The sequence below is a fragment of the Vitis vinifera genome, chromosome 18 (assembly GCF_030704535.1).
Source record: "Vitis vinifera cultivar Pinot Noir 40024 chromosome 18, ASM3070453v1".
Lineage (NCBI taxonomy): Eukaryota > Viridiplantae > Streptophyta > Magnoliopsida > Vitales > Vitaceae > Vitis > Vitis vinifera.
Window position 1 is genome coordinate 10,138,739 of NC_081822.1, and position 16,616 is coordinate 10,155,354.

Sequence of the window (16,616 nt, forward strand, 5' to 3'; positions counted from 1 at the left end):
TATTTTTATCATTCGTGTTCTCCTTTTTCAACGTAGTGACAGGCGAAAGGAATTTTGTGCCCTGTAATGGAGTGATTAGATGCAAGAAATGCAATGAGGGATTGGACGCCTCTTTCACGATTGCACTCTTCGGAGCCTACAATTTCCTCCTTTAACATCAGAGCGTTCACATTTTTCAGTCGTGCATACTTCTGGGCAGGCGAACAAAATTAGCCCAATAAAATTCACCTTTTGAATTGATTTGCCTACTTGCAATGAGTCCTGTTTAAAACCCAATAATACATACATAATTTGAATGGTACCCATTTTAAAATATTTCTTCACGACATGAGTGGCTTTGGATTCTTCTGCAACGCCCGTTGATGGCGCAGGTTTCAGATTTTGTACAATGATTAGGTGAAAATAATTCACGGATGACAGTCCATACACCAATCAAAGAAGAGAAGGCTTAAAGATATTACAAAGAGAAACAAATAAGACAAGAGCTTTTTCTTTTGCTGGGCCTTCGGCCAACCTCTCAATTCAAATGATCTCAACAGCCGTTTTCACATTTCTTTTTTTTTTTTTCTTTTTTTTCTTCCTTTTTTGGTAGACATTACATTTTCAATTTCCTCTACATTTTGGCTTTTCATCTTTGGAAGCCAAAACTTAGTAAACAATTCCACCCAATCCTTGTTAATGATATTTGGGCTGGGCGGAAGGAAAACCCTACATCTAGGGCACGTGTAATAGGCGCCCCCCCACTTTTCTACAATTAAAAAAAGGAAACCCTAGAAAAATTACAAGCCCGAGAATGAGAAGGAAAGGAGAAAAATGAAAATCTAAAGCTGGCCTATATTTTACAGACATCTCTTACAAGGAACTGGAACTAAAGGTAAGCCTGCTCCGCAATCGATTCAACCATGATAGTTTCATCTCACCAGAGCCTGTGCACTGACCCTCCCCTTCATCCTGGCTGCTGAAGAGGGTTTCATCAGAGCAGTCAAGGGATGCTCCACATGCCAAGTTGTAAGACTGACATGCTGAATGGCATACCCGAAGCCTATTGTCACCATCCTTGTCACACTTTTGGATCGAGATCTGATCAGTTTTGAGTCAAAAGGTCATCAGCCAAGCATCTTACTATAATGTAATAATGGTTATGGAACATTAAACAATCATGGGTATGGATGGGTGTTTCCTGAAATCATTAATCAACATGCAACCTATATGAATATTTCATAAACCCCCTCCCAACAAGCCAATATAAGGGTCAATGATAATTTGCTTAATTTCCCAATTTAGATTGATCAATAGATGCAGAGGGCTGACACATAAAATTAGATGTTGCACCATACTAGGAAGCTTAAGAACATGATGAGGTAACTGACACATAATAGCTAGAGACGATCTCACCCTAGGACACTTCCACCATAAGTTTTTCGGTCAGAAAGATACTTCCCCCATAATTAGATATGCATTAGGTTTAAAGCAATGGGAAAAGCCTAAATGAGAGTGGAACATACCTAAGAAACTATTTTATCATGACAAGAAGGACAACTTACCCAGCAGGCTAGCCGTTTAGCAGCTGCATCACAGTACCCACTGATAAAGAAATTAAAAACCTTCCTAGCAACACTTGGGAACAGCCGACGATAGTTGGGCATAACAACAACCACTTCTAGCTGCTGCAAAATACTTGGTTCACTAGGCGCACAATGTTGCCCAGAGGCATCACTCTCCAATACCTCTCTGCAATCTGAAAGACTGGAGAGGAGCAGGGAGCTGTTCTGGCAAGTGTAGCCCGCATAGTCAGAACATCGAAACTCACAAACTCCATTATCACAGACCCCTCCATGAAGACTGCATTGTTCATCGCAAACAGCTGCATATCATTTCCAAGCAATATGTTATAAAGAGAAGCAAACAACCAGAAGACATTCTAGTGACTCTATGTAGGTGAGTGCATGCTGCAAGAAAGGAACTTAATTTTTTGATTGGGGAAAAGTTGTTTGGCAAGCTTCACCACACAGTTAGAGCTTAGGGTCATTTGAAAAGTCAAAGCATTCAAGTATAGCTAGTCATTGAGGTAATCTAACAATTGTGGAAGTTGTGTTTAAGGAAAAAACATTTCTTGTTTCGTTAACACAATGAATGTTTTGGAAAATATGTCTACTTATTTACCATGAAAGAACATGTGACTGCCAATAATTAAGTGGACTTCTCTTTTCACCAAAATCAGGCAAAGGGCCTAGTAATCATAGGAAAAAAAAGAAGAGGAAAACACCCTTCCAAAATTATCACATTTACCAGTAGAGCAGTCGATGCCAGTGTATCCATTAACACATTGACAGACCCCAGATGGAAGGCACTTGCCATGTCCATTACAATTGCTAGGGCAAGAGCCTGCAAAGAGAAAAATGAAAAGAGATCCCCATTTGAATGTCAAATGCGAATATCAAGTAAATAAAGATAAATAATAAACTCTGGAATTCTTTATATTAAGTTTTGTCTAGTAGACAGATTAGTGGCTATAGAATGGAGGGAAAGGGATACAAAAAGCTCACGTTTACTACAATCATGACCATGAAACCCAAGAAAGCAATGACACCTTCCATCAACACAGTCTCCATTGAAGTCACATGAATTGGGACAGTGCCCAACTACAGGAACTGGGGCACTGCTACAGAGTTCATGGTAAACTGGGCAAATTAGCTCACCTAGAGGCAAAAACAAAACAAAGAGAAACTTAGTATAGAGAAACCAAAAATCAGATATTTTGACTATTAAAAATAAGCAAAATAAAACAGCATAGTCACCATTGAAGCCTGGGAATTGAATTGGTCCACCGGCTTCAGGACATACTTTCCAAATACCATCCACAGCAACCTAAAAAGAGGAACAAAACAAAGTTTAAATATATGCTTTTACCTCTCTTCATTTGCCAAATAAACGAAGTTACAGCCCACTTGCACACGAAAGAGAACTTTTGCCACCAAAAGAGTTGAACATTTACCAGAGTAACTTTATTTTAAAAGCAAAAGGAAATTTCCATCATAACCCCAAAAATAGACAGGAATAATTTACATGCTGCAGTCAGCTTTTATCTACATCACAAGTGACTAGACTTCTTCAAGGTTTTAAGTCAAAATGTCTGCAGTATGTTGCTTGATTGAGGTCATCCTCTTCCTAGCACTCTATGCACAAAATTGGATATGTTTAGATCTGCCCTCTTTAGTGTACATGTGCTTGAAGCACATATTTAGTGTTTAACCAGGATATAACAAAATAAAAATAAAAATAACCCATGCCCACAAGATTATAAAAAAAGCTCACAAAAAAGGAACACATCAAGGCTCTAGATTATACCTCCAGAGTATTGTTTATACACCTATGCTGATAGCAACCATTTCCCTGAGTTGTAGAACCCCGTACAAACCCAGTTCGTACAAGTGATGAGGCCATACATCTATACATCAAAGAAGAGGGAAATCATTATAAATATACTGTCTTTCAGTTACATAAAAGTCACATATAGCCAACCCTAGCTTACAAGTCAAAATTCTCTCCCCCCTCTAAAGTAACCAAAATCAGCTACCTTAGAGTTTCTAAGTAAATATCATTAGTACAAGTTATATTCAGATAGCACATGGCTGAGACATGCTACAGAGGCTGGTATGTGAAATTTCAAGCACCAATTTTCTTTTGATCATTCATTCACAAGTTTCAAGTACAAATCTCACCTAGAGTTACTTCCTCGCACTTCACCCAACATTCTGTCAGGTGCTCGAGCACTGTTAGTATCTGTACATGATCCATCGGAGTAAGCTACAAAATAAGTGCAATAATCGGCCAATGATGATTGCCCACCTGCAATAGCCAATAATACATGTTATGGTAAGCCAAATTAATGCCAAAATCAATAAATTAAAATGGAGGTCATGATATGTATTTAGACTAACTCTGTGTCCATCAGCACATGTATTGAAAAAGATGTATGCATCCACAATATTATTATCTCAGGCAGCAATTACCATCTAAAACTGGAAAATTAGGACCCACATATGAACCCATGCAGTCACAAAGCATGCATCATCCATCTATCCATGTGGAGTATAAGAGAAAGTGGTTTACGGCATACAATATGAACCTCTATGGTCACAAGGCTTTTGAGACATACCATTGTTCACCTAAATGATCCACTCTTTAGCAATAAAGACCATTATGTAAGGGCTTGATTATGGGATCAACAATGCACAAATGCATTCACAGTAAATCTAAATTTTGAAGGTGTAACAGGACATCAAATTATCAAATGAGATGACCATGAGTTCAATGACACTCCATAGATGTAACTATCCACTTGTATACCACTAAAAGAGAAAATGCAAAAGCTAAGGCATAACACACACCTTTGTTAGCCTGTGGAAAATAACGGGCCCACTGAGGGAGGTCTCCACTATAACTTACAATTGGGCAGTAACCCTCTGCCTCCCTGTTATATGTGCAGCCCGATGACTGTGTTGTGTTGCAATGGTATGCCCCCTTCCAGAGATTGCAGGGGGAGGTAACAAATTCAGTTCCTTGGTTGCGGCCCCAATCAAGGCGGTCTGCCATACTATAATTAGCATGATACCAGCCACTATCCTCTAATAAAGCTAGTGTCATTTTCGAAACAACGGATCTTGTATCCACTGAGCCTGTCATAATCTCATTCATCAGAAGCCTCTTTTCCCAGTGAGATCCTGCAGGCAAGTTCAAATATTTGTCACTATAGGACTGATAAATCCTGGCAGAGTTAATATTTAATAGGAAAATATATGGTAGGTACCAGACAGAATCAAATCTGTGCAGTCTTTATCACAATTTTTTTTTTTTTTAGAAAGATAAGCATTTAAATTTTGGTCATTCACATCCTTTTCCAAACATTATTTCTCCAGATATTTCTATCCCACATATTAACGTCACATTATCACCCAGTTTCCTTCAACAGTCAAAAGAGAAAATGTTTAAAAAGAAAACAAGGAAAAAACCTGAAGTGCCGCGTCCTCCTCCATCTTCTAATTCTAAACCAGTAAAATTTTCAGAGAATGCCTGCCAATAAGACACTTATCAGGGGTTTGTTGATTTGTTGGTTTGTTATTGGAAATCTTAGTCACAGAATGTCACCAAAAACAAAAAATAAAAAAACTAAAACTGCATATTTTCTGTTTAAAGGAAAAAAAAAAAAGATGCCGTGCATAATAAGTTGTCAATACCCCATAATGGTACCGTGAGTGCATGACAACACGAGGAAGCACCACACGTGTCACTGTTCGCCCAAGCTTTTCATCAACAGTTTGTTCAATGACCTGAAAATAGACAATACGATTGAAGCAAAACTGCATTTAAAATTTTGGAAAGGTTGTCATACTGAAAATAAGGAGGCATAAACTAAGTGAATACAAATTGATATAATATGTTCCACTGATCTAATGCCCAGGCAAAAGCAAGAAATAAAGGAATAGAAAGTTCATCCAAAATGAGCAATTTTTAACTTCCAAATCTTTCATTATCCATCCACTTGCTCCCATTCCAATTATCAAGTCAAAATACTGTTTCTCCAATATATAAATGTCCCATTTAAGAAAAACTTGATGCAGATTATTTTTTGAATGAATAATTAAATGACAGGTAATAAGCCAAATGGATTTGTTAAAATCATGGTTTATATTAAACAAACATTATTTATTTTGGAATCAAGGCCACGTCAAGAGGTGGCCTTTTGACTGGAGGTCCATCCTAAAAACAAAGCAATAAAAATGATAATGCAATGGGGCTAACAAAAAAATGTTGTTGTTTCATATTTCACATCAAAATCATTCAAAAGAACTATCAAGACAACAGCCATGGTTTCTAGAGTAGCTGTGTCATGGTTGACATTTCACATTTCAACAACAATAGATTAACTATTGGCTCTAAAGTATAAAGCAATCTGGGCTTCATTCCAGACTAGAAAATAAACCAATCAACCCATGGAACCACTTTTAGTTAGATATTATAATTTCTAAAACAATTTGTATGACAAACTGCAAGAAAATTATAACGGTCACAGGAACAGAGTGATAAGCATTTGTCAGCATCACTTACAATGACAAGGATCTATGTTTAAAAAAATGTAGGGAGAACAATCCAAGTTCCAAAAACCAAGGTGTATCCTTGGAATTTCTCTAGCTCTTTCAGTACATTGGGAATTAAATGTTGAAAATACTACCATATCTAGACAAATGCGAACAATTGCTGATTTTACAATCACAATTTTTTTGCAGATTAAAAACCTATATAAACGGCATATCATCCCAGTCTGCAATGTGGATCATTGATCATAACGTCATTGTATTTACCTGAGCACGTCTTCTTTTCCTCTCATCCCGAAAATGTGCAAAGGCATGGGGATCAAAGCCGAGAACATGCATAACCTGGACAAGGCCAAACTAGCTGATGAAAACAGTACCTTCTATACTTCTATGATTTCAGTAACTTTTTTTTTTTTTTTTGATAGGTAAACATTTCAATAACTTAAAATCAACTGACCTCATGTATTAGAGTAGCTGAAAGCAAGGTCTCCGCTTCAGCAGTCAAATGACGAGGAGCAACATTCACATGCCCTGCAAAAGGGAACATTACCATTAGTTGTTCTTAATTCAGGTTTCTGAGGCAAAATTGGGTGCATTTTTTGCACCTACAAAAAATAATGCTTCATGAATAGCTTACCGGCTATTGCACGACCCCACTGATCACGTTCACATGCCACTGCCCATGCAAGAGTGTTCCCAGTCGTTGGTCTGGTAGTTACCAAAAGAACCAAATCTGCATTGGCTACACCCTCTGGAAAACATACAAAAGAGAACAGTTATTTCTAAAGAATATAAAGAAGAAATAGGTAAGCAATATACAAACTGTTGTTGCACCAACAATGATACCTTCTACATATGCACGTGGAAGCTGCACACCTCCATCTTGTCCACATGCAGAATATCCACTCAACCGCAGATTCCCTTTTACAGGTTCAACAGCCAAGGCTCTTCTAAACCAATCTGCCGTCTGCCCTAAAGCCTGTATTGAGTCGTTTTTAGAAATTTAATCTGTTTGAGCAAAACCTATCTGACAATAATAGTGTAATTAACGTCTTAAGACACAGAGATCATAAATTTTCGCTATGATATGAACAAGGTCTTTCTAGAGGACATGACCAATTAATATAAAAATTCAAATGATCATCTACAAATTAGCACCCGTATCCAATTACAACATATCTTTATCCTTATTCTTATTATTTTTTGGATCTTTTCATAAAGTTAGGGGGAGACGATGGTTGGATGACATGTTGATTTTAGATATGTCAATAACTAGTAAGAATGACAAATTGCCAAACAATATGAGCCAAGCATGAAGTGATAAAGCAGTATAATCATCAGCAAGAATTATAACCTTACGAAGGCGGTGCCTTTTGTCTTCACCAGCTATATCATCCAAAGTGCAGTTGTACCAGCAGTCACCAAAAATTGGAGGATCACTATGAGGGTTGCAAGAAGGGATGCCAGGAGCAAAAGTCACAGAACTTCTTAGAGGAGGCTCGCCAAGCTGGTTAAAAGAAAAATGGAAAAAACCAATACTAAAATTAGTTACAATGCCATGGCAAGTTTACAGTCCAGAGCCTACTGGCTCACTGAAAACAACCCACCTTGACAATGTCACCAACATTCCGACAGTCTCTGTCAGGAGAATGACCAACAGCATCATAATTAAGATAAATTCTAATCGGTTCCTTCACATCCTCTTGCTCCTCTGAAAATTTAGAAACGCTAAGCAATGCCCTCCCTTTGCCATGAAGGGGTTTTGAGATACCAGATTCCTCATAAACCTGCGGGGTAACAGAATACACTTTGCGACCTGGCCGCCTCCTTTGTTCCAGTATCTGGTCATGGATGCAGGAATGAGACACAACATTTCTACTTCCCTTTTCCACACCTTGCGCTTGCAGTTGGTGTTCTTGGGATTTTGCATTAGCAGCTTCAAACCATGCCAATATCAATACAAGCTGAAGCATAACCAAGATGCCCAAAAACATAAGGTCAAAATGAGGTGCAAAAAAAAAAAAGAAAAAAGGGAAGATCGTCATGTACAGAACTGCCAGCTTTTTCACCAAAGAAAATTTTCCTGGAACTATTTTATGGCAAAACAAACCGCACCTTGACAGATATAATTTTGCTAAAAAGCTAGCAGATCTACTAAATACTTGAACCCATACTAGCCACTATCAAGCCAGAGCTGAAATGCTTGAATTCCAAGAGACTTGCTAACCTCAACAAAAACCACAAATAGCAAGCGATTCTTAAAGGGTGACCCCAGAAATCCTTGAACTTCAACAAATCTGAGCATTGATGTTGGCTAAGCCCAAACCCTAGATCCATTGAACCCAGCTAGGAATTACTCAAAAGAATTAAAAAAAAAATAGAAATAGAAAAGAAAAAAAAAAAGAAAAGAAATAGAAACTCCAAAATTTACCACTTCAAACACCTAATGCCGAAAAGGGGAGACGAGAAAAGAGAAAGCATGAAAAGGAATTAACTAAGCACCATGAGATCTTGAGAGTCATGTAAAACTCTTCATTACTAAGAAAGCTCCTTTCACAAAAAAAAAAAAGTCCAAAATTTCTCCCACAAACAAACCCAAACCCCTGTTTGGTTGCCGAGAAAACAGGAGAAAATAAATGACAAAAATCAGAGTAGCATTTGTAAAATTCCAAACCTCCCATCCTTCCATGAATTCTCGGGAAACAAAATAAAACCCTAAATCTCCATTTCCAACAGCAAAAGTAACTGAACCAGAGCTTACCTCGAAAACAACAGCGAATCGGAGCCTGCTCCAAAACTTCGTCCTCGAAGAAACGGCACATGAACTACACTTAAACTTCACCTCCATGAAATAATGTGCTTGACGAGAACACAAACGACGCTAATTCCATCAAATCGCCGGCGATTTTCCAATCGGCTCCAAGACCCAGAAAAATCGCAGGCTGTTCTGCATTTCAACTCTTTTACAGAAGCCGATTCCAAAAATTAAAAAAAAAGCCCAAAAACCAGAAGACCCAAAAACAAACCCTCTACCTCTGAGCCGTCCTGATTCGGACAAAAAGCAAAAACAATGGTACAAAGGAAAGGTCTTCTCGTTCTTGGGTTTCTCAGTTAAGTATATATATATATACCCGTAGACTGATTCAATTTTGAGGTAGGTTATTACAGAGTCTTCAAACCCTTTTAGAAAACAACACTAGACTTGGCGAATTATCAAATCTCAACCATTTCAATGCCTCAATGGTTGAGTTCAGCCTTGGAATGGGGTTTGTGGGTAATGGGTTACGGGCATGGATGAAAATTCTCTTTTATATCCCCTCCTTTTCTCTAATTTAATTAAAAGCTAGTGGGTGATATAAAATATTGAGAAAATATCTGTTCCATCAACACACTTCTACTTTTCCTTCAAATTACCAAATAACCAGCTGACAGCTTAATAGTCAAATTACCAGATATGGATTCATTACTAATTATATAGCTTTGTCTTTTATCCAATTATTAATCCCGTTGCTGTAAATTAAATTACCAAAACAGTACTCGTTATATTAATTTATTATTACAATGTCACATGAATTTGAGATTCAAATTGTGGTGAAGGTTTGAAGTTTGAACCAGGGAACATAACGGTCAATAAAAAAATTATTCTTGTATTAAATATTTTATTATTCCTTAGTGGCTACGGCATTTTCCCTTTAACGTGTAAAAATAAATGATTAATTAATTAAAAATAATAAAATAATCTTTAAATCGTAAATTTAACTTTTTTCGTGTTTTTATTTGAAAAATAATTCATTTTTTTATATAAATATTTTTTATTATTTCAAATATTTATACATAAGTTTTCAAATAAAATGTTATTTTTATAAAAAAAAAATATAACGAAAATATCTTTATCAAAAAAGGATAAAAAAACTTATGAAGGGTTAAATTTTAAATTTTGAATTTTTAAAGGCTTTTTTAATTAAATAACCCAAAAATAAACAATCCCGGGTCATTGTTCCTTTCAAATGGATTAAAAATAAATGTAATTAATAAAGGAAATTAATTAATATGCCAAATAGGCATGATAGTGAATTTGTTGATTATTATTTTTACAATTTGTTTAAGCATAATAAAAGGAAATATTTTTCAAAATAGGAAATTAGAATCCATTAAATCCTAATGTAGATTCTCATGGTTATTAAATAGAAGTATAAATATATGGGATAAAGATACAAAATAATTAGATTGAGATAAAAATAATAACAATAAGATTAGGATAAGATATATAATAAAATGACTTGGATGCCACGTATGCTAGAGTTAAAAAAAGAAGATAAAAACACGTCACAAAACTGTAGTGAATAAATTAATAAGAAAAGTTGAACTGAACATTTCCATATCATGAGCTATTTTTCCATATAGCAAAACCCCATCGGCTATGGAAAAAGTTTTCATTAAATCTAATGATGAAAAAGAAGAAACAAAAGGAGGCACATCTTCCAGGAACTTTCACCCAGAAAAAAATAAAAGACAATGAATCTTAATCAGCCATTAGCCGCTTTCGATTATTTATCATAATGAATGGCGTGCGATGAAAGCGTAGGAACCAGTCCCAAACAAAAATTCATAAAGCAAACCCGTCGGTACGACCAGGGCGGACTGAAGTGAAGGTGGAACTCAGAGGAAGGCGATAAATAAAAAAACAAATAGTCGGGTACCAGATCTGACAGCCACAATAAATTGGGGAGTAGGTGATCTCGGCATTAATTCAATTAATAAATAAATAAATAAAATCAGAGTGGTGTGTGATTGAGATTAATCGTAGGATCACCGAATTATGATGGATCAGACGTACGTTGATCACTGGGTTCCTGCCTTATCCTGTTGGGGTCCACCGGCGTACGGGTACACTCTGTATGAGGGGAATGGCAAAGGGTAAATTAATATGGGCGCGACAATTAATATTTGGTGCCTCTGATTATTATATTATTGTAAAAGTAAATATTATTTATTTTTCATAATTTTTTTATTTTTTATTTTTACTTTGTTTTAATAATTAAGGTGCAAAACAACCATGATACGACCGTTTTTATTAAAAATTCAAACTCCAAAACAATTTTGAAAAGCAATTTTTTAGAATAATTTTTATAAAATATTTAATAATATTTTATGAAACAAAATATATTTAGAAATTTAAAATATTTTTAATTTATTTTTAATATATATTTTTTAATAATTTCACATATTTATATAATTATTTTTTAAAAATATAAATCGAAATAATAAAAAACATTATTCCAAAATGTCTATTTTTCTAGTTTCATTTTTTTTTGAAGAAGAAGAACATAAAATTGTTACCGTTGTTAAACAGGACATGAATATCTTATTTACGGGATTTATGAGAAGTATTGTTTTTTTAATTCTACTTTTAAAAAAAATTAGAGATTTAATGCAAACAATAGAAAAATATTATTTCTAATATATATTCATTTTTAATTTATATATTAAAAAAAATCTTATTTAATGAAACAGCAAGATGTACCCAACTCGCCCTTGCCTGAACCCATGAGGTATTATTGGAGCAAATGCGAAAGTCCAATGCACGGCTCCCAGAGCTTGTCCTCATTGTTTCTGGAGCGTGGGATCCAGAAGAGCATTTATGCGCGTAGTAGTCGTGGTATTTAAATGAATGGTCACAATTCTCAGCTGAATTCAACATTTCACATTCTCACTTTTTATCAATTCAAAATCTGCCCCAAACACAATTCCCACCTTACCCCTCTACATTATTCCTCTATTACCCCTCCTTATAATATATATATATATATATATATTTTTTTTTTTTGCAATTAAAAAAAAAGGGAATAAAAAAGAGACGAGAGAGATTGAAACACGGGTGGTATTGGTATTACTTGCACTAAAGATTTGGTTAGGAACAATTCCAATAGAAGGGAGACGGGGATAGAGAAAAGGCATGGAGAAGCAAACGACCGGAACTAGGAATTCTTAATGGTATATGACTTTGCATGAGAGGAGGGTGGTTAGGTTTGGTATTTTGATGACCTATAACCTAAGCTTTCATTATATTTTTCTTGCTACGCTCCCTCACCTTCTTCCCCATTTGTCGACTCCATCTTAAATCATTGTCTATTTGCATACCATCACAAATCGATGTATCATTGTCTTCAGCTGTTCTCGTTTACCAATAGTAGTTAGGATACAGCTCATTCAATTCAATTAATAAACCACAACTTTTCATTATTTTAGAAGGGGGATCACCCCAAAAGTGGCCCCATCATGGCTTGCACCGTCATAACCCCTCTTAGATGCCTAGGAAATAGCTTGTCTTTGAATTAGGGTTGATTGTATAATCTCGTGTAAAATGCTAAGGTATCGGATTTGTTCCCACTATAGTTTAAATATGTATCGTTGAAAATATATATACATATGAAAATATCTAGACCATTCAAAAATAATATAAATAATTGGTATTAAGGTGTAATGATACAAAAAAATGTATATGTGATATAACCTGATGGATGATGTATTTTCGATACTTATAAAAAAATATCATTCGACGTATCCTTATTCTAAAAGCTAATCAGTGTGAAATCATGATTAATAAATTTTTTTATGATATTCAACACCAAACTTATATGTTAATTGATATTTAATAATAATAAATTAAATATTTTATAGTTCAAAATCACGTCAGCCATGTTTGGATCATTGATCCCTAAGGTTACAAATGAAATTATTATACCCAATGACTTATTTAATTTATGTTGATGTATAGTTGAAAATGGTAACACACCCAGACAAAGTACATGTAAGAATTAATGGGCTATGTAGCAATGGAGTAGAGTGGCGGCTTATTTTTGAAAAAAAATGGAAATATTTGGCTTTTTTAATAGACATAGACTTTCCATTGTCATGTGGTGGGTCTGTACCTTTTTCTTGCTGAATCCTCTACCTATCTCAGTGTCTATCAAGCTTTAAATTCTGCCAAATTATGGGAATATTTCCTTGCTTGGATAAGGATTCACTGCAAACAATCAGACTAGGTTTTGGCATCATTGGGAAAAAAAAGGGGGGATTGGAAATTTGGAAGGAAGCAGATACCAGAAAAATGAGATGGGCATGGCAACCTGAGAGTTCACATTACTTTAAATGTGATTTTTTCTGCAATATGGATCTTTTTATGTTTGCTCCAAATTACATGATCATCTTACCAGAATAGAAGTTTTGACGTGCAATATTCAACAGCTGCAAGAAAATCATACCGGAAATGGTCATAAGGATCCAACTTTTAACCCCATTCGCTTCCATGCGAGTTATGTACATGACACAAGCCTCTCCTTGGTGCTTTATGTGAGGTAATATAATAATAATATTCAAAAAAGAAAAAAAGAAAAGAAAGGAGAAGGAAAGGAAAAATCCTTTTCTTTTTCTTTAAATATTACCAACAAAAAGTCGGTCAGTCGAAGAATACCACTATTGAAAATTAAGTAGAAGATGAAACAGTCTGTTGCACAACTCGGCTTCTATTTCTTCCTCCTCCGATCTCTTATCAAATTTAATAACATTGAAAAAGAGACAGATCGCTGAATAAGACATGTTTTTGAAAAGTGAGGTGGGTATTGTCTTAGGATGTGGACCCAAGCTTGTTTTGGGGCATTAAAAGATGCATATTCCGAAAAGGAGCAGAGTTTAATGACATGTTGTTCTGCTGTTACGCTCAGCCCGGTTGTTGATCAGATGAAGAATTAGGAATTTTGTGACTGCCATTTCTCCTTTTCCCAATTGATATGAAAATTTCACGACCTCTCCAACTCAACCCATTTTGTCCACTACCATTGCTTTAGAGCTGGACTCGGCTTGAAGTTTGGATGGAAGCCATTGGACTTTTTCTAAAGTTACCATCATCATAAATGGTTAGGCCAGGGAGTTGGACCGGGACCTTCCAAAAGGGAAAAATATCTTCAGGCCAAAAAAGTTTCCGCTTAAAAAACTTGGGACCTTTTAGGTCATGTTTAAAGTAACTGGTCTTCCCATAATGCCATCGTACTTTTAGGTTTGAGATCCTGTGCCCAATTTAACTATTAGGTTGCCTGCCACCAACAAAGTAACAAAGTAGATGAACCATAAAATGATCAAATTGAGGCACCTTTGGTTTTCTATAAATAAATAAATGAATGAATGAAAGAATAAAGTTGTGCAGGAGGCAGTAGAAGCCAAACTGAGACCTCCAAGGGAAGGCCCATTTCCACTAAAAGTCATTTTGGTGGGGTGTCCCAACAACTATCGTATTGATTATTGAACCCTTGGCGTTCTTGATTCATGGGTTGGGTCTAGACTTGAGTTCTACTCTTTCTTATCAAGTAAAAAAAGGGAGCCGAGCCCAGTGGTGTCATGTCAAAGCCAGAAGTATCTGAACTCAAAAGGCTCTAATTGAAGTGACCCATGCTCTAAATATCCGGGCCACTGGCATGTGGCAGTTACCTTACATTACCTCCTTGCAAATTTGCAATGCCATTTGCCCAGTTTTACCACAAAATGTAATTCAATCGAAGCATCGACCCTTCATAAAATCAATGCCAAATGAGGCACATGAATACGATGAAAGCACCATCTTCACTTACAACTCGGCTTTCCTCCTGCCCACATGGAAAATACAACCAAAGGGTGCCTATGTGTTCCCCGACACGATCATTTATCACAATCCATGTATACAACATTACAGGTGGGAGTTTAATATAGTTTCCGCGCATTGGAAGGGATAAGTTAGGTACCAACTTGTGAGATAATTGAAGTAACACATAGGGTCCATTTAATGGGCACACTTCACTCTATGAGTGTTGGTGGGAACCCACCTTTGAACCATTTCAGTTTCACAAAATTGGTGTGACTCTCAATACATTTTTCACAGGAACTGCTCCAATAATTGATGTACGTATACGGGGGTGAAACATTTTAATAATTTAATAACGCACAGGCTAATTTATAATTGCACAAAAGTAAAAATACGTCCAGGGTCTCCATTATTTACATTATTTATAGCTGAATGACACGGATAAGTACAGGATAAGGGTCATTTTTCAACTTCAATATGAGTGGGTCCTACGTAATGAATCTGGAGAGGCATGTGGATGTTTAGATGCGGGTCTTACTACGGGGTTGAAATTAGAAAAAATAGTTTTTTTTTTCTTAAGGGAAGGTATGGTGGGAGATTTGGTTCGTTGTCTAAGTGGGACCCCCGTTAATGGACGGTTGAGATTGGTGAAGGTGACACCAAATTTGGAAATTACTTGGGTTTGGAAGTGGTTGAGTGATTAGTTGGACAACCCTTTTTTTTTTTTTTTTTGGTTGGGTTGGTTTATAGTTCTGAACTTTCACATGCAATCACTGACTACGTTAGCCGGGAGTGGGTGGGTGCTGGATCATGATAGATTTAACAACAATAACGATATGATTATGATTTTTCTCTAATCATTAGTGGAAGGAGTAAATTGGTTTATACTTGATTTTACAGATTGAGTGATTTGGGGATGATGGGCAATTGAGAAATTTGTAAACATGAATATAGGGTCAATATTTGTAAATGTCTGGAACTTAATGTGGGGTCATGCTTCATGGTTTGTTGTGGATATGGCCATATGGGTAGGGATTGTAGGAGGCCTGGGATGAAATGGGTGACCAACCAACCTTAATGATTCTCTTTTACGCAAATGACATGTCCACAAGATGGAACACAATTTTCTTGGGATTTCAGGGCATTTTCCTTTCAAGACAAGCACAGGGAAGCTTATTCGGATTTAATTTGTTTGGGCATGTGAATTTCTGATTAGAAAATGGTACCAAATGATGTTGCTGAGGCTCATCCATTGACTCGTATGAAAGCGAAATAGCCCAAACCAAAGTTAGGTTCAGGGGGACCTTTGGGGCCTTTGTTTTAATTCTAAGGCCCATTATCCACATGGGGCTCATGTAACTAAAACTAATCATACTTGTTACTACCGTGGTGCCCCATTTTAAGTGGAGTTTCAACCACTTCTTGTTTTGTCATCACACTCGCCCAAATTTTAACATCATTTTGGAATCAACTTCAGCCTCGGAAAATAATAATGGGCTGGGCATTGAGTTGGTCAGATGGATTGGCCAAGCAGACCCAAAATAATCATCAAGGCTTGGGCTGTTTCTGTTTGCGTCCTATGAGCTTTGGTTCCTCTGGACCAAACCTTGCCCAATGAAAATTGTATTCACTCTCTTCGTTTAACGAAAGTTTGGCGTGGTAACGCTATATCCACCATTTTACCTCCTCTTTATTGATGATAGAATATCTTAAAAAGGTAATTAAATATGCATTGAATAATTTTTTTTTACATTATTATTGTTATTATTATTATATTCTCTTATTCTAATAATTTTTTTTTCTTTTATTGTATTTCTTTGGGATGTTTTGGATTCATCGTATCTTCACAAGACAATAAATATTTATTTCTAGATATAAAATTAGCAATGTTTGAGGCTAACTTAAAA

General features: G+C 35.9%; 1 protein-coding gene across 2 annotated transcripts; it reads right to left on the reverse strand.

The window, feature by feature from the left end:
* Positions 1-474: 474 nt before the first annotated feature.
* Positions 475-9,453, reverse strand: LOC100257368 (uncharacterized). 2 transcript variants are annotated; one of them, XM_010666353.3, is made up of 18 exons: positions 8,857-8,878; positions 8,323-8,422; positions 7,703-8,059; positions 7,450-7,602; positions 6,942-7,074; positions 6,733-6,846; positions 6,553-6,626; positions 6,363-6,437; positions 5,238-5,330; positions 5,013-5,073; positions 4,392-4,724; positions 3,723-3,849; positions 3,349-3,448; positions 2,799-2,868; positions 2,547-2,699; positions 2,290-2,385; positions 1,545-1,864; positions 475-1,080 (listed from the first exon to the last, which is right to left on the reverse strand). In XM_010666353.3, exons 2-18 carry the CDS (start codon positions 8,398-8,400, stop codon positions 853-855), a joined length of 2,565 nt encoding a protein of 854 aa, XP_010664655.1. In that variant the 5' UTR covers positions 8,401-8,422; positions 8,857-8,878; the 3' UTR covers positions 475-852. The 2 variants fall into 2 exon arrangements, with proteins under 2 accessions (XP_010664655.1, XP_002281815.1); XM_002281779.4 differs by lacking the exon at positions 8,323-8,422 and having other exon boundaries at positions 8,857-9,453.
* Positions 9,454-16,616: the final 7,163 nt, after the last annotated feature.